The sequence below is a fragment of the Drosophila miranda genome, chromosome 3, assembly GCF_003369915.1.
Source record: "Drosophila miranda strain MSH22 chromosome 3, D.miranda_PacBio2.1, whole genome shotgun sequence".
In the NCBI taxonomy this organism is placed as follows: domain Eukaryota; kingdom Metazoa; phylum Arthropoda; class Insecta; order Diptera; family Drosophilidae; genus Drosophila; species Drosophila miranda.
This window is the reverse complement of record NC_046676.1, coordinates 20,304,736-20,329,216: the sequence shown is the minus strand read 5'-3', so window position 1 is coordinate 20,329,216 and position 24,481 is coordinate 20,304,736. Positions and strand designations below refer to the sequence as shown.

Below are 24,481 nucleotides of genomic sequence, written 5' to 3'. Positions count from 1 at the left end.
ATGCCCACATAATTGTAGCCCATTGATGAATACATTTTCTACACAATTGGCTAGTTTTTAGTCCTTGCTTTTAGTGTATTTTGACTAAAACAAGGCTTAAACAAAATAGTTCAACAAAAAAAACAATCGCTAAAGCCCTAGTATAGGCCTTTGTATACCCTATTTTGTTAATTTTATATGAGAGTGTAAATATGATATGAAGATAAAACGTAACTCATAAAGACCTTTTCTCAAAATTACATTTTATAGACATATTCATGTATATGATGAGTGTTTTGTATATATATCTCGATCCTGATACCTATTCTTGGTCCCTGCAAGAAAAAATAAGCTTCACATATCGTTGAAATATGTATGTTAAAAACAGAGACTAAATTTTTTTTGCCTTCTTTGGAGCCTGGGATGATAAACATATTCACAATTCTATAACATCCATTTCCCCCAGGGTATGTGTGCATGGAATGGGACTCATTGTTGTGAACCGGTTATGACGACTAATTCCTGGTTATTATTTCTTCCGTCGAATATTCCCAGCTATATAGATCTCTCAGTTTTGCCCAGATAATTTGATATGATTGCTGAATCAATTTTGATCAGGATTAACTACTTTTAAGTACTTGCATGTTTTTTGTTTTGACAAAAACACGGTTTCAACAAAAGTGTTCAATAGCAGGTTGTGACGTCAATGTGGCTGGTATTTGCAGACTCATTTGTTGTCAGCCAGGGTATGGGCATTTGTATACCCTATTTCGTTAATATTATATTGAGATACTGTTTTCCAAGCTGCTTTTAAATGTAATTAATAAAGACCTTGAGTTAGATTGCATTTGTAAGGCCTATTCATTTTATTAGGTGTTTTTGTATAAATCCAGATCCCAGTACCAGTTCTTGGTCTCTGTAGACAGACGATGAGCTGCAAAGTATCGTTTAAAATTGAGACTGACTAGTTTCTGCCTTAATTAGAGCATAGGATGACATATATTTCCGCAATTCTATATTATCCATTTGCCCCAGGGTATGTGTGCATGTAATTAGCAGCATGTTTGTGTATGGAATGGGACTCATTGTTGTGAACCGGTAATTACCGATTCTATCCGATTCAAATAAATACCGAAATATACGGTCTCATCTTCAAAATATACCGAATTATTCATATTCCTCGTTTTTTCTTCGCGTCACACACTAGCGCGTTCCGTACCCCAGAGTGACGTCATCATGAGAGAGAGCGCAGAGAGAACATCTTTGCATGTGTTAGTACACACGCAATATGTTTCGACAAAAATATGTGATTGTATGGTTTTTTCTTTTTCAGATTTTTTGCTTCCAGCATGTTTTAATGTATGGGTGCACATGCATTCTCACGTACTTTGCGTATGTGTGTTTAGTATTGCTGGCCGCTAGAACTGAAATTTGAGTTTGGTTCTTGTTTTGGGTCTTTTGATGGACTGACCTACCGCCACAAAATAAATGAAGAATGGGCAGGGGGTGGGGGTATGGTACACTAGGGCGCGGGAAATAAAATAAAAGCTGTTATTTGTTTGATTTATACCACAAAATATAAAATATTACAATAATATAATTGCACATTTATTATTATATATTTACAATTTTTTCTAATCAAAATCAATACAAACTGATTGAGCAGATGATTTCGGTGTACAAAGCACGGATCGGAAAATTTAAACCAGTCTGCATATTTATCTATTTTTGACGTTAAAATTATACATTTTTGGACAATGCTTCTTTTTAAATTGAATTTATGAGACTTTGTCTCGAAATGCCAATTAAATATATCAAAATAAATTTTAACTTATGTAAAAAAATCTTCAGAAGAAAGAAGCTTTAAGTTTCAAACTACTGCTGACATAGCAAAAATTTGTATTGAGTATTAAATACTCGGAAGAACATCGGACCTCATCGGACGATTTCAGATAAAAGTTCAGAGCATTTATTGCAGTCATACTTTTTCAGCAGCTTATGCAATAAATACCCTGCATAATATCTTAATGCATTCTCATTAAATACGGCTTGGATACTTAAATCTGTTGCTTCTATTGAAAGTTCTAACTCTGCATCTTCGTTAGTGGAAATCAAGATATCGTTATTAAAAGTTTTAGACTCTGATGCCGACTCACTTGAGACATTATCTTTTATAATGTTAATTAACATCGTATCTTCATCGGGCGAACAGTTCCCAGATACTGTAGTGGAAGTTAGAACTTTCATAGAAAGCATTTTACTAATAATTACATTAAATTCATACATAGTTGGATTATTGTTGGTAACACCGCGAGATCTGATTAAATAAAATTGATTTAATTTGGACTTAGCAATATAAAAAACTTTAAACATTTTGGGCAAATGAAAGTATGGAGTTGATTGTTAAAATCATACCCTTTATGCAGTAGACTTCCTGTGGATATTTAAATTCTTCAAAATATTTTCGCATATCCGACAGGGTCTCATTGACAAGATTTTTGTCTTGCAGTGCACTCCTAAATGGGTTTTTATCGTAGAGGACATGACTATTTAGACAGTCGAATAATCTATTAATTTTTTCAATAAATGTAGCCGTCGCTTCTGCATTTTCTTTGCACTTTAAAAGCCTCCAGAACTAATCATTGTTCGAAGAGCAGCTTTTTAGCCACACTTTGGCTAAACACTTGAGTGGCATATTTGATCTTCATTTTTTCAAAGCTATTTGGATATATGTATATGCTTTGTTGTTAATTTTGGGCAGAGTCGCGTTGAATTTCTGGAATCGATTTCATACAGTTCTTCGACTATTTTCCATGAAACAACGCCATCGGGGGTATAAAGATTTCTATTTCGGACAATGTTCCATAGCGATTTAATCAAATGTGGAACATCGTAAATCGCAAATATTTCTCTATTATTTGAGCCCTGTTGTCCTTTTTAAAGTATTGGTTATTTATTATTAGTTAAACCAACCTGCAATCAGCTGTTCGGTTGCAGAAGTCCCGCGGGGGTCCCCCCAGCCATCCGTAATTGGTGGAATATTTGGAAAAATTTCAATATTGTTTATTGCTTCTGTCCCGGGTACCCTGTGATTACTGAATTAGTCTCCTAAGCGCAAAACGGAACTCCGCGGGATCTGCAAATGCCAACTGTCCCTCAGCCAACAGTTGATTTCGTTTGCCACTCCAAGGGCAATAACAGCTGCTGGTGATGCAAATTCGAATTTATCACCTCGAATAGCATGCATCCTGTAGCGTCGCATTGCCGCATGAATGAGTCAATAAATGCTGATAATTATAGCTCAAAAATAACAAATGGTTCTCGGCTAAACAGATTTTATTTTACCGAAACTAGACCCCAATTTCCGTTGCTATTTCCCTTTCGTTTCATACAGCGTTCAGTCAAATATCACGGAATAGCCCATACATATATTTGATTAATCGGTACAATACATTTTCTACTGTTGTTTTTTAAGGGATCTTCAGGATTCTACTGAATCTGTATTCAGTTGATGGTTTAGACATAGACGTATAATCTTACCACGTAGGGGCATGAGTGATTCATGTTAGTAAACTGTTTGAAGAGCCCATAGATTATATTAGCAACAGGGTGATTCCGCTTTCTCAAATACTGACAGGCATCAAAGTAATTATCGACGAGCCAAGGCTTATAGCCGTTGGCCTTTTTGAAAATTCTGACATGAACTGATGCATTGTTGATCGGATGTAATACCGTTGCATTCAAATTGAGGAGCACTTTGTTTCGACTGACGGCCTTCAGACGATAGTTGTGGAACACGAACCAGGATTGGTTGTAACTCTCGCAGACGAAGTTTGTAAACTTGAAGACGACGGCATCCTGAAAACTTGGTTCAATATTGTCCACTTTACTAGTATTATCCATATATTTACGTTAATATTGATGTGGAATGTTAGGAATAATCCGAGAAGCGCACAGATAATCAGCTGGCAACGCATTGTTCCTGCTCTTGAGGGCACAATAACATTTGAATGACACGAACGTGTTATTTTATGCTGTGTTCATTTATGCATGGTAGAGTTAAATTGCTTTAATTACTCTAAACGCTGATTGAACACTAATAACATATAGTTATAAAGGTATCCGATCTTCTGCACAATCCATTCATGCTTTAATTTCGCTTTTGTGGCTTCTTATCGAAGTACCACTGAATCGTAAATAGATAATCACAGGGTACCCGGGACAGAAGCAATAAACAATATTGAAATTTTTCCAAATATTCCACCAATTACGGATGGCTGGCGGGACCCCCGCGGGACTTCTGCAACCGAACAGCTGATTGCAGGTTGGTTTAACTAATAATAAATAACCAATACTTTAAAAAGGACAACAGGGCTCAAATAATAGAGCTGTTTTCAGAAGACTGGGAGTCGACATTAAGAACCCCAGCCCCAAGAAATTTTTGCGATTTACGATGTTCCACATTTGATTAAATCGCTAAGGAACATTGTCCGAAATTGAAAAATATACCGTAAATATACTGACGAATTCAAGTTCTATTTAACATATTCCTTGTTTTTGATGTTCCGTCGAATATTACCAGCTATATAGCCGTGCCCACACAATTTTATCCGATTAATGAATCTATTTTCTACTTGATTGGCTTAATTTCAATAATTGCTTTTATTGGATTTCTACATATATACTATATGGTTTAAATCAAAAATCAAAAATTTAAACTCAGCAAATTTTTCAGCACAAAAAAAAAATATTATAAGACCCCCGGACTGGGGAAAGTATGATTTATTTGTAAAATTGGTTTACAGCTTATACTGATAAACATCAAATGCGACAATATGAATCTACAATAAATGTGTAAAGTGTACTCTTTATCTGGTATAGTACATAGATTAGTTGTATTATCTGCTGAATACATACATTGGCTTATATCAAAATTCTACTATAGTACCAAAAAAATGGCTAATCATGTATGTATGTATTGTAATGTACGATCAACTTCAGCTGAACACTTAAATTTTGATTATTTGTTGCCTGCGTTTGGTCGGTTCTGATTCGATCTGGTCGGGTACTTTCACTGTCTACCAAGTGGTAATGCGATTGCTTTGAGATTCCTAAACCTACAAATCTACTTAGGAGTTTAAACTGCCATTGGATGGGTGAGAAAAGTTTTTGATTTACGCAGTAGAGTAGTCTATGTATATGAAGGGAATTCAATTTGGCATATAAAACGTTATAACAGGTATGTCTAGAAAGAGTATGCAGAAGCGTGATCTGTTTGTGCTAAGCCTTTCAATAGGACGACATTGGTTCAAAGCTCTGAATCCACAACGGAACCACAGATAATCCTTGGATACATTTTCCGTTTGAGACGCTCTTCCTGCACTGGCTGTGGTTGGCTGGGGCCAGCTGGGGAGCAGCCGACATCCTAAATGCGTTCGGTTACGTAGACTTTGGCCGAGGCGGGAGCGTTGGACCGTCGCACCGCAAAGGTGACGATGATGCCGATGAAGATCAGAGTGATGCCAATGGCACTGGTGATGTAATGCTCAATGAGCTTATTTTCGGCGCTACAAGAAGATAAGAAAAGATGTGATAGGGTATGTATTTTCCAAGGTGAAAGGACAAACAATCAATCAGACACTCACCTGACGTTCGTCTCGGCCACCGTCTCGCGCTCCTTCTCAATGAGACCCGTCACAGATGTGGCAATGGCCAGCCAGAAGTTGGCCAGACCCAGACTGGCGTGTATGGGCACCATGGCGGAGCGGCAGCTGTAGGTCTTGTTCTCACAGCAGAGCATCACCAGAAAGCTAATGCAAGCATCACCAATGAATGTGGTGATTAGTATGCTGGATTGGGACATTTGGGGAGTACGACACCACCTACCTGAAGAATCCGATCACAAACTGCAGCACAAACATGCCCATAGTCACGAAACCCAGCCAAGAGTGCAGGCTGTAGAAGTTCACCTTTTGCAACGCCTCGTGGGAGTCGAAGACGGAGAGGAAACCCAGGGCGATGCACGGAATGGCAATGGCGTGAAAGAACATGTGGATCAGCTTCACATAGATATGCTTCACGCACCGGCACAGGCGATAGATCAAGATGGCTGTGAGGAGACGAGAGTATGTAGATGCAATCGAGATGAGCTGAGATCGTGAACCAGCTGTAAACAATGGCAGATAACTTACAAAATCCAGAGAGAGTGACGAAACCGGCAATCATCAGGATGGGATGCAGATTGAACTGCTGCTTGGGGCTCTCCGACCAGGCGAAGCCATCGCGATAGAACATCACCCAGAAGAGGGTCAGCACCAGGACTCCCACCAGCAGAATGGTGGAAAGGATCACGATCAGCAAGTACTCGCACCAGGAGCAGCAGTTCCAGGCATTGTCTGGATCCTCCTCATAGCGCCTGCAAGGAGAGATTCGAGCAGGATATGATGATAAAGCACTCGTCAATTTTCAATTCCAATTTAAATTCAGTTACTCATTCTTCGCAGTACGGGTTCGATTGAAGAGCATTCTGTTCAGCCCATCGAAAAAGGGTTTGTCAATGGTTTTCATTTTGCTGGGGCTCCTTTTCGTGGAGGAGGGGTTACATTATATATATCATATATGCTTAGATTTGGTTCCCCATTGAGAGTTGCCCAACACAGAGCTCTTCCAGCCCCAAAGACATGTAAATGGTTCTGTTTCTCCCTCATTATAGCATAATTTGTGATGTTTCTGTGTCTGGGCTTGAAATTATGGAAATTCTACTTGACTCTCTCAATCTCTTGAGATTTAGTTGAACTGATTGCGGGTTGAATGTGCTGCTAATCGGTTTAATTGATGCACAACAGCCCAGTCAGACCCTCAAGTGGAATCACAGCACTGAGTTTAAGAAAGTTTGCAATTATCTAATTTGCTAAGTAAATTTCCCATTTCCTTTTGAAACTACCCCAGATTGTTTGTGATCTTTCCTCCCTCGGACTGCAGACAGCTCTGTGTTGTGGCTACTCTGGAGAAAGAGAGAGAGATGATTGTATTTGTACTTGCTTTTTCACCTTTCTTAAAAAGAGACCACAGTTTGTACAATTTTTTTTCCCATTGGGAGCTATATAAGTGTGAGAGTATAATTTCCTGATTAATTCTGTTTGACAGCTGGGGAAGTGTTTCCTCTTCCCCCTCCCCACTGGAGGCACAAAGTGGAATGGAGTCAAAAGTTGATGGTTTCAATTCAATTGTGGCCGGGCGTATGAGTATTCATTTCATCACTTGTCGTGTGATCGTATGACATCCAATTCCGATGGAGCACTGATGCTGGGTAGAATGATATCATCACCGAAACATATCCATCATCAGCATTGTGCACTGGGACATTGCTCTGTGAGAAGTGTCTCCCCCCCACAGCCAACGGATATGTACGAGTGTGTTAAGGAGCTGCCACAATGAATACCCAGGCCCAGCCAATCCGCGGGCCATCTGTTCAAAGTAAACAGCCAACAGACAAACTGGATTATGGGCTGGCAACCAGAGGCTGGGGTGAATGGGGTAATTAGGCGCATTGCTGGCTGCCAACGAGGCGCTTAATCATTCCATTCCCAAGTGCAGCTCTTGGCCAGGCCCAGTGCAATTGAAGTGGACAGACGGACGGACAGGCGTCAAGTGAAATGCATTGCAATGCCATGCGAAACGAAAGCAAACAAAATGATTATTTAAATTAATAGTGCGTCGCGCCGCTGCAACTGTCCCTGCCCCTACCCCTCACAGTACTGCGATAATGAAAGCAAAAGCGAAGCAAATGGGAAAACTATTATAAACCATTATCACTCGCAGTTGCAGTCACACTCCACTCTCACTTTCCCAGTCCAGTCTCGTGACTAGAGTGCCACTTGCATCATTTGGTGATAGTGCTAATGAATGCTCTAATTTACATGCAACAATAGTCCACTGACAGCGAGAGAGCTACAGATACAGACACACTTACAGGGGGAGAGAAAGATCTTCTATGTGGAAAGAGAGCCAAAGCCAGACACATTCGATGGCGATGGCGATGTCAATGAACGATGCTTACAACTACTCGTGCTCGTACTCGTAGTCGTACTCCTACATGGCCTGCATGCAGCTCAGTGTCTGTGCCCCTCTGGCTGCGACTGCGGCTGACTCTGTGGTTGGGGCAGGCATTTAGCTTTCAACACATTGGAGAAGGGGCCCAAAGGGGCAGCAGTTGCACTGGCAGAGCAGTGTGTTTGCTTTAACACACATTTCACTTGCCGCAGAAAATAAGCAGACAGCAGACGGGCCCACAAATGGGTGTGCATCGGCGCGCCGGTGTCCATGTATCTGTATCTATGCAACTGCATGTGTGCATTTGCTGTACTTGCTATATCTCTTTCACTTTTTAACTGGGAGCTAGTCTGAGAAATTTTCGCTAAAAGCTTTTCGCTTTATGGAAAACTTGTTTTTACAGCCACCTGTTTTGCTCCGGGGGAGTGAGGAGTCGAAGTCGATGCCGCAGCCGGGCCTGAACGTGAACGTGAACCTGAACCTCAGTCATGGCTCTGGATAATGGGTCATCCAGCGAAGCGGAGGCTGTTGACACTCACTGTGCACCCACAGCACAGGCACAGTGCCGCAGAGAAAGCGCACAAGTGGGCGGTTCTCAGTAACATGTGTCATTCGTAATCAGCATATCCCCTTGGAGATCCTCCACACCACAGGAAAGCCAAAGTAGGGGATTACCCTATAAAGGCTGCAGGCCGAAGATGGCATCCAATCAACCTCTTGATAGATGCAAATTCAATTAAAGTCGTTCCATGCCGCTGATTGGTGGAAATGGCAGAAAGTGGAATGGGACAGTGATAGTTCCCCCAGTTCAGGGGCAAGCAGGGCATCCGTCATCATAAGCTTGGCAAACAACATCCGAAACTTGGATAAATGTTAAGGTTTTCTTATCACACGCGAAAAGATAAGATTATGTGATTGTGATTGTGGCTGTGGCTGCAATTGTCATGGCCACAAGACGTCTCCATTAAAACATAGGCCCAAAGAAAAGGGGAACAGAGGAGAACAGATATACTCTGTTCTGTCCGTACCTGTACTTTAAAGAAGGCTAATTATGGCCATAACTGCTGTCGCAGCGCTAAAGATGTTGCCGGAGGCCGCCTCCCCGAACGGCAATTGGAGCAACGTTAACTGTCCAATATGGAGTGCGGTGCGGGCAGAGTATTGTATGATGAGTAGGGAGGGAGTATTCGGATTCGTATTCAGAGTACTCCACTCCAGGAAGCCTGGGCACATTTCAATTACAGAAACCATAGGATGTAACAAATAACGAGCCGGCGCGGAATGCGCAATTAAAAGTCTGCAACTGGAGTCAAATTAAAACATTTGTTGCCGCAGTCGCAGCCGCACGCATCACTGAAAATCAGACACACGCTGGATGGGTATACATATGTATATGTATATATCCTGCGGGTTAATTATGACGATAGAGCAGAGTGAAGTGCGCTCCGCACACGCACACTATACTGCAAGTATATACTGGTCTGGTGTTATTTTACAATGCCCGACAATTGTTTGGAGACGACGTCTCGGAGGCTCAATTGCGGTTCGCCGGAGTGCGGGTGTCCGATCATATTAAGCGACATGATTGCATATACACTCGCATGGCATACGATCTGGCGGCAGCCGCACACACACACACATGTGCGTCTGAAATTGTATCTTGAAGATACAATCGAATTCGCGGTGCCATAACCAGAGACGACTCAAGTGCGAGAAAAAATGCGATCCTCAGATAAACTACTCGCCGCCAGTGTTTTTCCAACATTAATCCGATCCGCAATTGTTTAATTTAAATAAATATGGTACAGTCGATTGGGGTTGGGGGGTTGCAAGATGAGGGAAGGAGGAGAACTTACGCTGTTGTTGTTCCTCCACGCGGCATTTTGGCCAAGTGACGATCACGCATTTAGCCAAGTGTTCGAAATTAGTTGAAATTAGTGGCTGGGTTTCGCTTCTTGTTTTTGTCACCGCCACCCACTAGACGCGATCTCAATGTGATGATGATGATGCGTCACTGTTGCTTCTACTATATACGATGTTTAGCTATATATCTGTGCGGTACGACTAAAGTTCGTTCATGTGTAGAGCTTTCCGCAATTGAGGTTCGGCGAACGCGAATGCTGTAAAATGCCAATCTATAGACAATCGAGACACCGAATGGGGGACGGACACAACCGAAACTGTCATCTGACTGTGGGATCGTTAATCGCTGGAACTATTGAAACAGAACCCTCAGCTATCGAACAGATACGAGTAGATACAGATGCTAATCAAAATGAATGCGTTAATTTGTCAATCACAGAGTGTTCGGGTCGGTTCAGTTCGATTCGAGGGTTCTCTGGGGGGCAATAAACGATCCCATACAGTGGCAGATTCGTTATCTATTCATGTGTTTATGCGGGGCCGAAAAGTTCACACGCAGCGTTTTCAATTAATGCGATTTCTTGAGTTGCAAATTTCGATTCTTTTCTCGTATAAAAAGCACCGAAAAAACTCTACATTTCACAGCACAGCCAAAGAAAGCTAGAGATCCGTGTAATACACAGTTGTAAGCATCTAAAGTTGGTAAAAGTGGCACACCACACACACAGAACACTCAGCATGAGTATAAACAAAACGATTTAATTATAATATTGTCCGTTTCGGTTCTTTTTTTGTTTATGCTGCTCCTTTTGTTAAGAGCGAGAAACACACCACAAGCACCAACACGTTATTCAAATACCCACGATCAACGGAAACAACAGATATAACGGCGGCGATCGAGTCAAGACCAGTGTGACCGCGGATTTATGGTTAAAAAATACCGTCCGACCATCAGAAATATACCAAAATATACCGTCTCATTTTTCTATTGTTCAATTTTGACATTCCGTCGAATAATATTAGCTAGGTAAAACATTTAGCCATGCCCACATAATTTTATCCGATTATTGAATCAATTTTCTACTTAACTGACCTACTCAAAATACTTGCTTCTATTGGATTTCTATATACCGATGAAAATGAAATTTAATACGTGCTGCCAAATCGTTGAAGGCGACGCGCAGCAACGCGTTAGGATATTTCATACAAAGATCGGTCGCGTGTAGTGGGGACACGAACCACGCACATATAATTCATGTAAAAAGCTCGAGAGATCGTTATTAGAAGGCTTATTTGGCCTTATTTGGATTGAATACTGGTTTGTTTAAAATACAACAAATTATTAACAAAAAATAGCCGTTGAGCACATGTAAAATTTAGAAAATCGGAAGATTTTCAATGTGAAAAACTTTGAGTCTAGATGTCGCCACAAAGAAATGTAGATGTGGTGTAGATATAACGTAACAACGATTGATTTATTTTGAAAAATTATTCTTAATGCCAAATATTCTGAGCGTTAAGACAATCTTTCAAGGTCTTCCCAGTCGGATATAACCATCGGAAATGTACTTGAATGTTATCTACCTATCATACCTAAAGCACGGCCTTGCATTATACAATTTTGACTTTAAAGATTATTGCTGAAACAGCTTCTATTGCTAAGATAAATATTATAAAGATAAAAGATAGGCAAGAGACTCAGCAGACATATTCTAAGTCAAGAACAAAGCCATCAGATACGAAATACACAGATAATATGAATTAAAGTGGACAAACAGAAGTAGGTGCACACGCATCCATTGCTTGAATTTCCATTCGGAACCTAATTAATGGGACACCTGTATGTCAATATAACGGAGTGGAGTGCCTTAGGGTCTATAAATAAATGGGTGAATGTGGCTCAGTAAGCATGAATACTCGTATCAATCAAAACACCTGGCAGCAGTCTGCGAACCAATCAAATATTTATGGAAAGGAGGCTTCCCCGAATTCGTGGCGAAGGAGCCAGCCGCACAAGAACAGTGCTTCAGTGGGTCAGTCAGCACTTAAGGGTGGGAGGGCCAAGGACCGACTGCAAACACTCCCTGCTTTGGAGCTCGGTCATTACTCGAGGTCGGGTAAGCGGAATGGCTATAACTCCTTGGAGCGAACGGCTAGTGGTTTTTCGTGTGGGAGCGCGCCCAAAAAATTACTTAAAATCAAATGAAAACCAAATGAAAAGCAAATGAAAACGGAATGAAAATGTGCCAGAAGAAGGAAGGCGGCGAAAAGGTTGAAGCCAACTCTAAGGACACGGGACAGATGTCCGTTCGTCTGGAAAATATGTCCGTAATTACTTGAGCTGGTAGAGGAGCACACTGGTGGTCGCTGCGTGCCCACAAATTGGACAAGGACACTGGAAGGGGCGGGATGGAAGGGGAGGATGGGTATGTTTACTACCAGAGGCAACTGTACGCGCACACGCGATCAACTGTTGAATGTGTGTGAGTGAGTATCTCTGTGGGCTGGGGCGCGTTTGTGTGTGCGTTTGTGTGTGGGAGAAAGGATGTGCCCGAGTTTTGTGTGATTTGCGAGCGAGGTCGCATTAAAATAAAATTTACGACTTTCAAAGATACGTGAATTAGGAAATTGGCGCGTAAAAATACCAACCAGCGGCGTACACCTTCCGACGTCCAAGCCAAAGGGTGTGTAGGCGTCGACAGTTGTTGTTGTTTCTGTTTCTGCTGTTGTTGTTAATTAGCCTTAGTCTTTCTGGGCAAAGCGTAATGCTAACGTGCCCCGATCCCATTCAATGTAAATGTTACACATACGCCGCGTGGTGCCATTAGAATCGATTAACGGCCAGGCGGCTTTAACGAGGCCCGGTACGCATATAAGACTGGTACTGAGTTTGAGTCGAGTCTTAGTCAGTGGACAAATACAAACACATATACAAAACCCAGCTGCCAGCTGAGCGGCAGAGCCAATTGCCGGCTAGATTGCTCTGCTCTCTGGGGCCATTTGTGGGTTTTGTCTCTGTCTGTGTCTCTGTCTGTCTGAAAATGTGTGTTGTTCTATAAGTGACACAATTTGCTTAAATATTTATGCACAAATGTTTTGGGAAGCTGTGAATTATGTGTTGATTGGTTGATGATGCTCGAGACAATGTACAGGGGCCAAAGGGATTGATTTGGAATCTGGGGGACTTACTTCTCGTCTGGCGGTGGAGGCATCTCAATGCCGTTCGGGGTTCCCGGCGGTGTCTTCTCGCTGTCCAACACGGCCAATGGTGCCTCCAGCGGTGGCAGGGGACTCACCGAATTCGTGTCCATGTTAAAGCAATCAATTTTGATGGTTTCTGTTCCTGTTACTGTTCTGGCTGCGAGGAGTTGAGAGATATGTGTGTGGTTTTATACGAGTAAATATGTTTCATGTGCGGTATATTTATAGAGAGAACAACAAGCAAACTGCAGCACAGCTATATCCGCATCCTCCCACCCATCTGTGTCTGTGGCTGGGGCTGTGCCTGCCCGTGCAGCAAGGAGAACTCTTCCGCATTTCCCTACCGCCACAATCTGGCGATGAATTGCGGCGCCGCCAGATGCCAGTTTTCATTACGTATGAATGGGCTTTTGGTGCGAACTCTGCTCCCCACTCCCCCCCCATTCCTTGGCCACAATTGGAATGGTGCATAATGAGCAGGCCCCTCCTCCCAGCCAGCCATGCACAACATTCATGCTGAGGCCGGGAATTGGTTTTTATTTTTGGCCACTCCACTCACGCCGCGTAAGGTGGCAAAAGTGCAGCGTCAACAGGAGCTGAGCCCCGGCCAGAGCAGCAGGGCAATGCACTTGACTTGGTTTCAGTTCTGGCTGTTCTTTGGCTGTTCTGGTGTTCTGCTGCTGTGTCTGAAATTGGCTCATCACACGTCCGATTGGGTTCTACGGAGAGCGCCAATTTCCGGTGGTCCTCATCGAGTGTGGCCCACTCCCTCTACTCCCCCAATCAATGATTACTGGACGATCTACTTCTTGGCAGTTCATTGAACCTAATGGGTAGACACTTGATGGACACATGAATGAATAGCAAATGTTGATGCCGAAGCCAACTTCCTTTAACCACCGCCCTCCACTGGATTCCTTTGACTTGTTTGCATTACAATGTCCCCCGACATGTGTCCATTTCCCACGGATGGACTGATTGAATCGACTGACCCACTCCCACCCCAACCCCAGCCCCAATCCCCACCCCATGCAAAGTTATTTGCATTCCTTGCCGATTTGTGTCTCGCACTATTATTAGCAGATATGGTCTGACAATTATTGTCAGGAGAATAGCTGCGGGGGTGCTGTGTGAGTGCTCCATTTGGTTTGATTGGCTCCCCGATTAGAGTGCGACTCTGTCTCCCTCTTTGTAAATGAGTTCAATTTTCAGAGACCTGCACTTCTGGAGACCCAATTCTCTTTCTCATTCCCATTTCGATGATATCGCTTGAGCTGCGTTCTGAAGAGGAAACTGGACATTATGCAATTCCATAGCTGCCCGTATCTGCCCCTGCCTCTGTTTCTGCCTCGATGTGAGGGAAACAAACAAACAAGACGGGCGGCCAAAAATCCACTCACAAAAGAACAATCCCCGAATGTGGAATGCCCCGGATATGCACCAAAATGTGCCGAGTTTGTCAATTTTGGGGGCATTCTCTGACGAGAGAAAAAAAAGAGATAGAGGATAGAAAGTGGAAAATGCAGCCACAATAGACATCCTTTTTGTGGCAACAAAATGAATAATCCGATTTGGTTCTGTAGAATTCGGTGGCTTATTCACTTCCATTCGAAAACCCTTACACACACACACACACACACACACACACACATAGTCATAGTAGACAGGCGGAACCGGAAGTGGAGCATCTATAGACGATGCTGCCACTGCCACTGCCAGCAACCGCTGCTGCTGCTTTTGTTTTTGTTGCTGTTGTCACTCTATGCCGGGCCAAGACACAACCTACCCCAAGATATAATGGCTTGTGGAGTGGAAATCCTTTTCTCTTTCTGGGATCTGTTTAACGCGATGCTCAATTAAGTAATTATACACAAAAACACTCCACGAATAATGAATATGAATATGAATATGGTTAAGTGTAATTGGATTTGTGGTCGCTCCAATGAATATTTGCCTCTAAATATTTTCAGCAATTAATTCATCTGCACAGAGACGAGCGAACGAAACGCAGATGCACATTACCGGACCGGCGGCGATGGCGGCGTTACTGATGAATCCGTGATGGAAACTCCAAAAAAAAACAGAAACAAGCAGTCAAGACACACAAACGCACGCACTCTCCCAGGTCCGTGCTCGACGAATGCTGTGAACGAACTGAATTCGAATCGAAAATTGGAATTGGCCGGTAGCTAGATGGTGGGGAGGGTGGGGGAGGGAAGGGAGTCATATGGAGCCCCCAACAGCCGAATGGCTCAGCTTCGTGTACTTTCGTATCTTTCGCTGCAAAGCAAACGAATGTAATGTAGAATATACATACTCGTACTCGCATGTACATAGATAGGATGTAGGATGTAAAGATTGATGTATGTATAAATCGAGTGACATGTGGAAAGAATAGAGAAAATATATTATATTAAGATGTCTGTTTTGTGAACTATAACTATATGTTCAAATTGTATTTGTAAGCTTGATTTATCAGAACAGAATAATACATAAATATGCAAACAACACACTTAGAAACATCAATTGACTATAGCGTACGGTAATACAAGGTCGCAGACCCCGACATCGGTTAGTAAATATATAAATATTTGTTATTGTCATTGTTTCAGATGGATATTCTGGAATAGATGTGTGTGGCTACCTAAGTACACTATGACTGTAAGTACAAATGCCGCTAAAGCACCCGATCCTGATCGAGGGAGCCAAAGTGGGTCTGCTAGGAAGCATTGCATGGGGATCTCTAGTGGGATGTTTGGTTTATTAACAATTAAAGTAGGCGATCAGCGCCCCTCTTCGACTGGCGGGCGAGCTGATACGGGAGCTCTAGGGCTCTAAGCTAAGTCTTCGTAAAAACTAAATGGTTGTGCGAATAATTTAGACACAGGCAATCGAGAGCGAAGGAGAGATTCTACGGGTATCCGGTGGGCACCGGACGATCTCTGGCTGCCTAGAGACCCGGCTTGGTCTTGTCATCGCTGGCGATGCTCACTGTACTGCCCGTCTCCGAGGGCGCCGGGCTGGAGAGGCCCGATCCAGACTCTGTGGGAATTGGGCTGGTGTTGGGACTGCGATCGAGATCGCTGGTGCTGCACAGTTCCTGAAATGTTTGATTGCAAGTGGTTATATCTTGAGTTGGCTTCGGGGGCATCGCTGCCGTCACTCTTTGAACTGAACTGACCTCATCCGCCTCGGTTTTGGTGGTCACCGCCTCCGGTGTGCACTCTGGGGCTGCAACAGTCTTCTCGGCCCAGGACTTGAGGTACTCGACCACGTCCGAGTGGCCAAAGTTCTCGGCCTCATCGACGGGCAGGTTGCCCCACCGATCCTTGGGGTTGTGCGGCACGTGGCACTGCTCCAGCAGGAACTTGACGCACTCCAGGTGGCCCTCCGAGGAGGCTAAGTGCAGGGCGGTGCGTCCGTCGTAGTCTGCCAGGGTGATGTCCATGCCGGACAGTCGGTGCCGGCGCAGAGCCGTTACATCGCCGCTGGCCGCCGAAAAGAGTAGGTTGACAATGGACAGGCCCTTGGTCTCGTAGCGGTGCTTGCGCGGATCCTTCTTGTTGGACAGATGCTTCAGGTTGTCGTAGCGATGGAAGTTGAACATGTTGACCAGCTCCTCGCAGAACTGCACGCCCCGCACTGTGTTTCCCAAGTCGTCGAGTGGCGGCGACCAGGCGAAGATGCCCATTACGTTGGGTATGACCAGCATCATGCCACCGCTGACGCCAGACTTGGCCGGCAGGCCCACCTTGAAGGCAAACTGGCCCGAGTAGTCGTACGTGCCGCAGGAGTGCATGATCGAAAGCACATCGCGGATGACCTCTGGCCGGAAAACCTTCTCCTCGGTGGTGGGGCAGATGCCGCCGTTGGCCATGCTGGCTGCAATCACGGACATCGCCTCGCAGTTGGTCTCCATGGCGCAGCACTGGAAATAGTAGTCCATCACCTCCTTCAGGTTGGTCCGCTTGGGGAAGCACTTGTTCTCCCGCATATAGAAGCCGAGGGCATAGTTGCGGTCAGCAGCCTCTCGCTCCGAGAGGAACACGGCATTGTTGAAGCCGATGTACTCTCCGCCGGACAAGCGCTTGAACCAGGACATGGTGTAGTCGAAGATCTCGGCCGAGGTCATGTCAGGCTTGACCAGTGCGTTCATTAGGGAGCAGGTAAGGATGGCACCGGCATTGATCATGGGATTGTGTGGCTTCTCTGTAGATGGAAACAATTAGTTTAGCTTGAGAGCGTTCTCCACAAGGAGTGCCACTTACTGTTCTGGTCCAAGACCAGCTCATTAAAGTTCCTGCCGCTGGGCTCCTGTCCCACGTAAGAGTGCACCACCTTCGGACCGAGCTTCTCCAGGGCGATGGCATAGGTAAGCGGTTTACTGCAACTTTGCAATGTGAACGGTTCCTCCACATCGCCGATGGAGAAGCGCTGTCCGTCGACGGTGCAGATGCTCACGCCCCACGATTCGGGACAGTAGCGAGTCAGCTGCGGAATGTAGTCAGCGATTTTGCCCAGGGTGTTGGTCTTGCAGCGACAGTAGATCTCCTCGATGTCCTTGATGAAGCTCGAGAAGTCGGGGATGATGAACTGCTGTCGGAATGCCTTCGCAATCAGTACGATATTGGGAGCCACCACGCTGCGGACAACAAAGATTAGTCAGTGGATCAGTTCTCGAGAGCTCCTTCAAGGGCACTGTGAATCTACTTACGCCTTAAAGGTCTCCCGGTTAAGGTGCTGCGTCTCGGCCGAGGATCCCGTCTCGTAGTTGTTCAGCTTGTGTACCTTCTTGAGGTTGTCCATCAGCTCGCGCACCCGTGGATCATTCCGCCTGATGCCGGTGGTCTTCAGTCCGTTCAGGAACTTGCCCATCGAGATCAGGCCGGTCTCCTCGCTGGCAAACATATCGAACAGCACATCCTCGGCATTGCGCTGCTCCTGCTCCCGATGGCTGTGGGGATGGAGAGAGGACAGAGTCGGTTAACAGTTAGACAATTAGCGGAATGGTTTCCCCCGCCAAGCTGTGCAAACCACAAAGCAATTGAATTTTAGGGCACCTGCTAATTGAGGTTCGAACCCTCCCCACACACGGGCGACCACGGATCTCTGACTTTTAGCATGCGTATGTCGAAAAGCAAAGTAAAATTCCAGCACAAAAAAAAACCGAAAAGATGACTATAGTCGAGGAATCCGACTTTAAGATACCCAATACTTTGGATTCGATTAAAAATCACTGGGTTCTGGGGTATTCCTAGACACAGACAAACCGATGCATATACCCTACGAGTCTGCGTTTAGGGACAACATCAGATTCAATCTCTACCATTAAGGCATGGGAGCAGGTATTCAATCTGCTGTGGCGCTGGAAGCCAGGTGCTAATTTTCCCACAGACAGACATCCATTGCAGCAACGTGCTGGTCTGGTCGAAAACTGCACGAATCCAGTAGGGAGTATTTATAGATTTTTGCCAATGTTTTTGTCATGGGTAATTGATAAATTTTTGGAACTATCAATTCATGGAAATTAATATTTTCTGCAGACTTTCAATCAACTTCAATTTGGGCGAGTTGCGCTTGATTGAGCGAGCGTCGGGGTCAGGGCTTTGACTGGGAGGATCGCACGGGATGGGATGGAGCCAAATCTAAGTCAAATACTAGAGTGAAGGAGGAGGGGAAGGAGGAGGAGGAGCGCAATAAACTTGATTACTCACGGCCGCATCGAATAGTGGCGTCGCTGATTGCTAAAAAAATGAAACAGGATGATCAGAGTGTAATCGTTATAGAGATACAGATAGAATAGATTTCCATATGTTTGTAATGAGCGTCAATCAACGCAATTTTCGATTGTTCGTGTCAGGGGGTGTGTTGGAGATTGGTGGGTGGGGTGTGTGTTTTTGCTTGCACAATCTATTTTTATGATCCACTCGACAACTATGTACATAAATTACAACCTTTCGCGTCCCTGCTCGTGCTCTTGTTCTGGCCCTGGCTCTGTCCTCGGTGCCGCCTCTATTTTTACCTTATTATGGCGGAAATTGTACGGACAATTGTGCCGCGACGATTCTGCAGGGAGATGCCCTCGATAATCTCTTCGATGATGGCCGCCGTCTCTGTGGTTTCCTGCTCTTTGCCACGCCTGTACGTCTCCTCGCGCTCCTTGCTGGCCTCCCCGTCCTCGCTCTGGCGCTTCAGCTCCTGGAGCACTTCAGCCACTTCCTTGCTCTTCACCATGCTGCCGTATACCTGTTATTACGTATCTGGAGAGTAGCTATCTTTTTGTGGATCTGTGGATCGCTGGAACCCGCTTCGCCTTGACTCGAGCGCTGAACTGTTGCAAGTTTAATGGGAACAACTGTAATCGCGCCGGCATTTTATACATTATCGAAATGTGTGACTTTTGTTGGGTCTGTAGAGCACTTAGATGAAGAGGCGGTGCAAGGGAGCAGGAGGTTGGAACAGAGCAGGGGGCACACCACATAGAGTCGAGCGAGCAGCGAGGTGCTAATTTCTAAATCATGTTATTGCCAATAAAATAAATTAATTAACTCCTTTTTCTATATCTGTATAGATATAGATATAGACATTTTTGCCTACATATAGATGTGTGTTTTATAGCATTTATGGCATTATAATGGCTCTAGGGTTTGTCTGCCCCACTATGTGTGTACACACGCATGGTACGAGTCTATGGGCACGCCGGAACGATAAGAGGACATGACGCAGAGGAACCTTTGAGACGCCTCCGTCTAGCTGATAAGGCCCAAAGATGACGGTGGCGATGGTGCTGGTGGTGGGCACGTCTCAGGTGAGTCACATTTACCTGATATACTTCGTTATCACCTTGACAAAGGTCTCCTTTTGGCTCTTGGTGCACAGTCCGGCCACCATTTCGGCTATGATGCCCGCATCGATCAGATCCGCATCGTCCTGGATGCGTTTCGCCCCATCAACGGGAGTCGGGGAAGCCGCCTGTGTCTCTGCCTTTTCCTCCACCACTTTGGCGGCGTTCTCCTTGACCAGTTCGATCAGCTCCTCGCCAGTCATCGACTTAAGATCATCCACTATTCTCTGACGGATGACGTCCTTGAACTGGGCCGCCTCCTCGGCGGTGTAGCCGTCCATCGGGATTGGCGCCTGCTCCGTTGCATACTGCAACAGGCTCCAACTGCGATCGCCCATGCTCATCTGTGTGTCTGTGTTGTCCGTTCGGATACGACGATTCGATTCCTGCTCTCTGTACAAACTTGTGGCCCGTCACTCACGAAATGAGCGCGACCGGCGACCGGGCAATGGTTTTATAGTTCGGGCAACGCCAAAGTCTACACCAACATGATACATATGATACATACACATGGATGCCAAAGAGTTGAGCGAATTTCGATTTTTATCTTCGTTTAATAAACGTATGTTAATTTATTTTTATGCGCACGAGATTGCCGGCAATTAGCGCGCCAGATTCGGAGCTCTGCTCTCGTAACTATCCCCGAATATTCTACATTAAACAAAGGGCAAGGCACCTCCAAAAAGTACGAGAACCTACGCGTGCCTGCAGAGATTCCCACAAAATAATTACGAAATGCAATCAAAACATATTATTGCACAACAGGGGGCATTTCTTTGGACTTTTGCTCTTGCTGCTAATTGAGTCTGTAAACTGTTTTGGCTGCAGTTTTCAAAACAATATTTGGCCATCTATGAATAGCAATGCAAATTGCAGTGTGTTCTATAAATGGCAACCGACTAGGGGGCTGTGGTATCCGGCCTGGTACCCCAGAATCGCTAGCTCCGACTGTCTGTGGACGCAACTCATTTGAGCCACGTGGCATGGACAGGAGTAGGAGAAGGAACAACAGCCCAGAGCAGCCCAGAGCAGCCAGCAACCAGCAACCAGAGCAGAGCAAGTGCGAATGAGTGATGCAAATATTTTGCGATTCTAACCGTTACTGAGTGAATGCATTCGGCAGGGTGCTTTGGCGTGGAGTGTGGCAGGTGTAGCAGGTGTGGTGGTGTGATAAGTGGCAAGTGATGCACTCGAAGCGGCTGATTACTTACAGTTTCGCATTCTCCTCGTTGCGTCCGGAGCTGGGGTCGTAGAAGGATAGCTTGCGGTTGGCAAACACCAGATTCATAAGCGGCGGAGCGCGCAGTTTCTTCTGAAAACCAAAAAGACAATATATTACTTCACATTTCATTTGGGTTTAGGTGTGTTTCGGTTCGGTTCGGGGTAGGAAAAGGAATGTCCCCGAGTCACGTACTCCTAGCTATTGCGAATTATACGACACGTACAAACATATTTAGGTCCAATTTTTAATGTACTCCTCTACTAAGTCGGGCAGAGAATACGGGAAAGACCTCATAAGCCAGAACCTTATATAGTGTCGGATTATATGCCAAGTACCTTTGCTTGTGCAATTGTAATAAAACTTCTTGCAAGGACACCTTTAGAGCATATCATACGCATATTTCCTTGCCGTCCTCATAGATTTCCTTAACTGCTTACTTCGCAGCTTTACATTTAATTTATTTGATAATTTGTTTAGTTAAAGTTCCAGGCCTACTAGCCAAGTGCTTTAACTACACTTTAATTATGTTGGTCAATATTTTATTCGCAACTAAATACTTCCTACTAATGCTATTGGCTTACCCAACCCAAAAGCCGTATGACATCAGCGAAACAGACGACGCTTCCGCTTCTTCGACTTCTTAGGGGCAATTCGTTGATTAAATTGATTCCAATTTTTTTTCTTTTCGATATAAATATAAATTAAATCAACCTTCCATTGCTATGCTTTCTAGTCCCAATAGAGATGATTCTTTCAGATTCTGTCAAAACCCCAAAAGGGTATTTCCAGCATTATTCGCATGCTAAATCGTTTCTTGATGTTCAGCTGTTTTCGCACTTGCTATGTGAATTTTATTAAATACATATTGATCGAAAAGAAAGTCATGTGAACACGAATATCTGCCATAACAAAAAATACAGCAAATGCAGTATATAAATATAACAAATACGAGTATAATACAGAATTTTGCAAACAAGTTTTTGTCAAGTGCTTCAACCAGAACCAGAGAACCCAGAGACAGATGAGGATGCCCGGCGGCACCTTAGCGTGGGACGTATGTACCTGACTGACACCTTTCCATATGAAATTCGTTGACGGTTGACGAAATACATATGTATTTGACGCATAATTTGCACGGAAGTGCTCAGGCGCCAAAAGAGACAAACAAGAGAGAGGAAATTTTGGGAAAATTTGAGAAATTATTCGTCCAAAGCTTTGCTCTCATTAAAAGAAACCACATGTGAGTGGTGAAGGGGCTTGGTTCTTTGTTGTTGTGTCAGCTGAATATTTAATATATACATACACACATACGTACGCGAAAAATTCTAAATAATATGTGCGTTTCGATGTGTGTGTTCATTTCTTCCATGGCAACGACACGTCGAAACAACCACAAAACCATTTCGGCGTCCGCTCGTGAGAGGCTAGCGATGGGACTGTGAGCGGTCATATGGTTTATGGTATACCCAGTAATCTTTATTATATATATTTTATACTTGTATCTCATTTGGCAGGGGTTTGGCTTTAGCTTTTATAAGCCGATCTACCGGAAATTATCCCAATCGTATAGGTTTTACAGCCAGAAAACGTATAATATATCTCAGTTTTTTTAGGCATTTGTTTCACGTCTTATCCTGTCATTGTGAATGTAGTTGTTGCACCTGCTGCTTCTCAATATCATTTTGCCCGAAGAGTACAACAGATAATTCCGACCAGCAGGTATTCTAAAGTCCGAATATTCTAAAGTTCGGTTGCTATGCTACGCTCATGTTTATTCAAATTATTTTTGGGTGACACTTTCGCGTGATTTTGACCTGCTCAGATTTTGTGGGGGAATGGAATAAGTGATTCATGTGGCGTGTACCAAAGATTTTCGATTACGAGCGTGAAAGAATAATTTAGAGCAGATTTCCTGCGACCACGATTATTCCCAATCAGTTTCAATGTCTCGGTCAGCGTCTGGGGCCGGCCCGCCGTCTGGCGTCTGACATTTTAATTGCTCTGTTGACAACTCCAAACTGTTTAGTGCTCCACATGTGAGAGAGAACTGGTTGCTGAATGAATGAATGAATCGAGAAGGAAGGAAGGACCAGTAGTCTCTGTGTGTCACTTGATTTGCACCTGATTAGCGCCTAAACAAAAATCGTCACGATAATTTCACAATTTTTTTGTCCAGACCGTCTGGTACTCATGTGATAAGATACCAAGAGATACAAAAAGCTATCACTGTGGGAGTGCGGGTGAATGGGCTGGGCTTTTTATCTAGCGGAGGGATTGCGCCAATCACGGTGCGGTGTGTGGTTCACGGTTATCTAATTAAACTAAATCCCGGCGACAGGGCGCTATCTTTATTGCCGGCTACCAGGAATACGACGTTGTCAGACTTTTCGTAATGAAAGAACTTCCAGGCCAGAGCAGAGTCCATGGCATGCTCGTAATAAATCTGGGCGATTTCTGGCGAACCAAACCGTACTGTATTCTTGTTGAATTTCCAAAAATCTATTTTCAGATGTGTGCAAATTGTTTGCTTTTCTGCTGGGAAAGTGCGCACCCAGGGGATTCTTGGGATTTGATTGTGGTGCGGTGCAGATTCACTCGAGCTATCACATGTAAAAATCAATAGGAACGCGATTCATGGCCTGTCCCAAATGTGCGAGACGAGACACTTGCATCATCCCCTGGATTTTCTGGTCAGCTGTGCCGTTCGCTCACACCTCGGACTCACCTCAGTAGTTATTTTCTGCTTCACCTGCTGGCCCGTATGGCCAAACTTGACGCGATTCAGCAGGTTCGACTCCCCAGGAGAGTGGACATCAGTCGGATCTGCCGCGGCCAGTTCCACAGACGATGCCTTTGAGCGTTTCGCCAGGCCCAGGCCCAGGCCAGCGGTGGCTGCCTGCTCCGTGTGGCTCCTCAGGAAGCGAAGATTCTGGCTTGCTAGAGCGGGAACACCTTTGAACATTATCACAAGCACTTATTATTCCTCTGTTTTGTATGCACTTTCTCAATGCCAAGTCAGTCAGCCTCAACGGTGGCGTGGCTGGAGTCTATAAACCTTTCGAACGCGTAATTCTGGCTAATCTGCTATGCTCTGTGCGTGTCCGCTTCTGCACATGCGTTCTTTCTCTTTGGGCGACTCGAAAGGTACTAAAAAGCCAAACAGCAACAGCGGCAGTTGGCAGAAAAAACTTATAATCAGCCTCAGTCTGCTGCTGCCACCGGCAACAGCAGAAGCAGCGACAGCGGCAGCAGAGGTAGCCACTTCTTTGGGCTGTGGGCAAGCGGAAAAGAGAGAACTCTAACCGGGAACAAGAGCCACC

General features: G+C 44.5%; 2 protein-coding genes across 12 annotated transcripts; both read right to left on the bottom strand.

The window, feature by feature from the left end:
- Positions 1 to 4,734: 4,734 nt before the first annotated feature.
- Positions 4,735 to 15,238, bottom strand: LOC108159169 (probable ascorbate-specific transmembrane electron transporter 1). 4 transcript variants are annotated; one of them, XM_017292201.2, is made up of 6 exons: positions 14,882 to 15,238; positions 13,084 to 13,252; positions 6,171 to 6,394; positions 5,866 to 6,088; positions 5,625 to 5,789; positions 4,735 to 5,546 (listed from the first exon to the last, which is right to left on the bottom strand). In XM_017292201.2, the coding sequence occupies exons 2-6, from the start codon at positions 13,203 to 13,205 to the stop codon at positions 5,405 to 5,407; spliced, it is 876 nt and encodes a 291-aa protein (XP_017147690.1). In that variant the 5' UTR covers positions 13,206 to 13,252; positions 14,882 to 15,238; the 3' UTR covers positions 4,735 to 5,404. The 4 variants fall into 4 exon arrangements, with proteins under 4 accessions (XP_017147690.1, XP_017147692.1, XP_033247508.1 ...); XM_017292203.2 differs by lacking the exons at positions 13,084 to 13,252; positions 14,882 to 15,238 and adding exons at positions 9,888 to 10,151; positions 10,726 to 10,814; XM_033391617.1 differs by lacking the exons at positions 13,084 to 13,252; positions 14,882 to 15,238 and adding exons at positions 6,470 to 6,559; positions 7,029 to 7,044.
- Positions 15,239 to 15,835: 597 nt separating this feature from the next.
- On the bottom strand, positions 15,836 to 24,428 carry LOC108159167 (glutaminase kidney isoform, mitochondrial). 8 transcript variants are annotated; one of them, XM_017292194.2, is made up of 7 exons: positions 23,887 to 24,402; positions 21,151 to 21,251; positions 18,810 to 18,839; positions 17,810 to 18,049; positions 17,364 to 17,737; positions 16,277 to 17,304; positions 15,836 to 16,195 (listed from the first exon to the last, which is right to left on the bottom strand). In XM_017292194.2, exons 1-7 carry the CDS (start codon positions 24,121 to 24,123, stop codon positions 16,046 to 16,048), a joined length of 2,160 nt encoding a protein of 719 aa, XP_017147683.1. In that variant the 5' UTR covers positions 24,124 to 24,402; the 3' UTR covers positions 15,836 to 16,045. The 8 variants fall into 8 exon arrangements, with proteins under 8 accessions (XP_017147683.1, XP_017147685.1, XP_017147682.1 ...); XM_017292196.2 differs by lacking the exon at positions 18,810 to 18,839 and having other exon boundaries at positions 23,887 to 24,401; XM_017292193.2 differs by lacking the exons at positions 21,151 to 21,251; positions 23,887 to 24,402 and adding an exon at positions 19,919 to 20,349.
- Between the last annotated feature and the right edge of the window lie 53 nt (positions 24,429 to 24,481).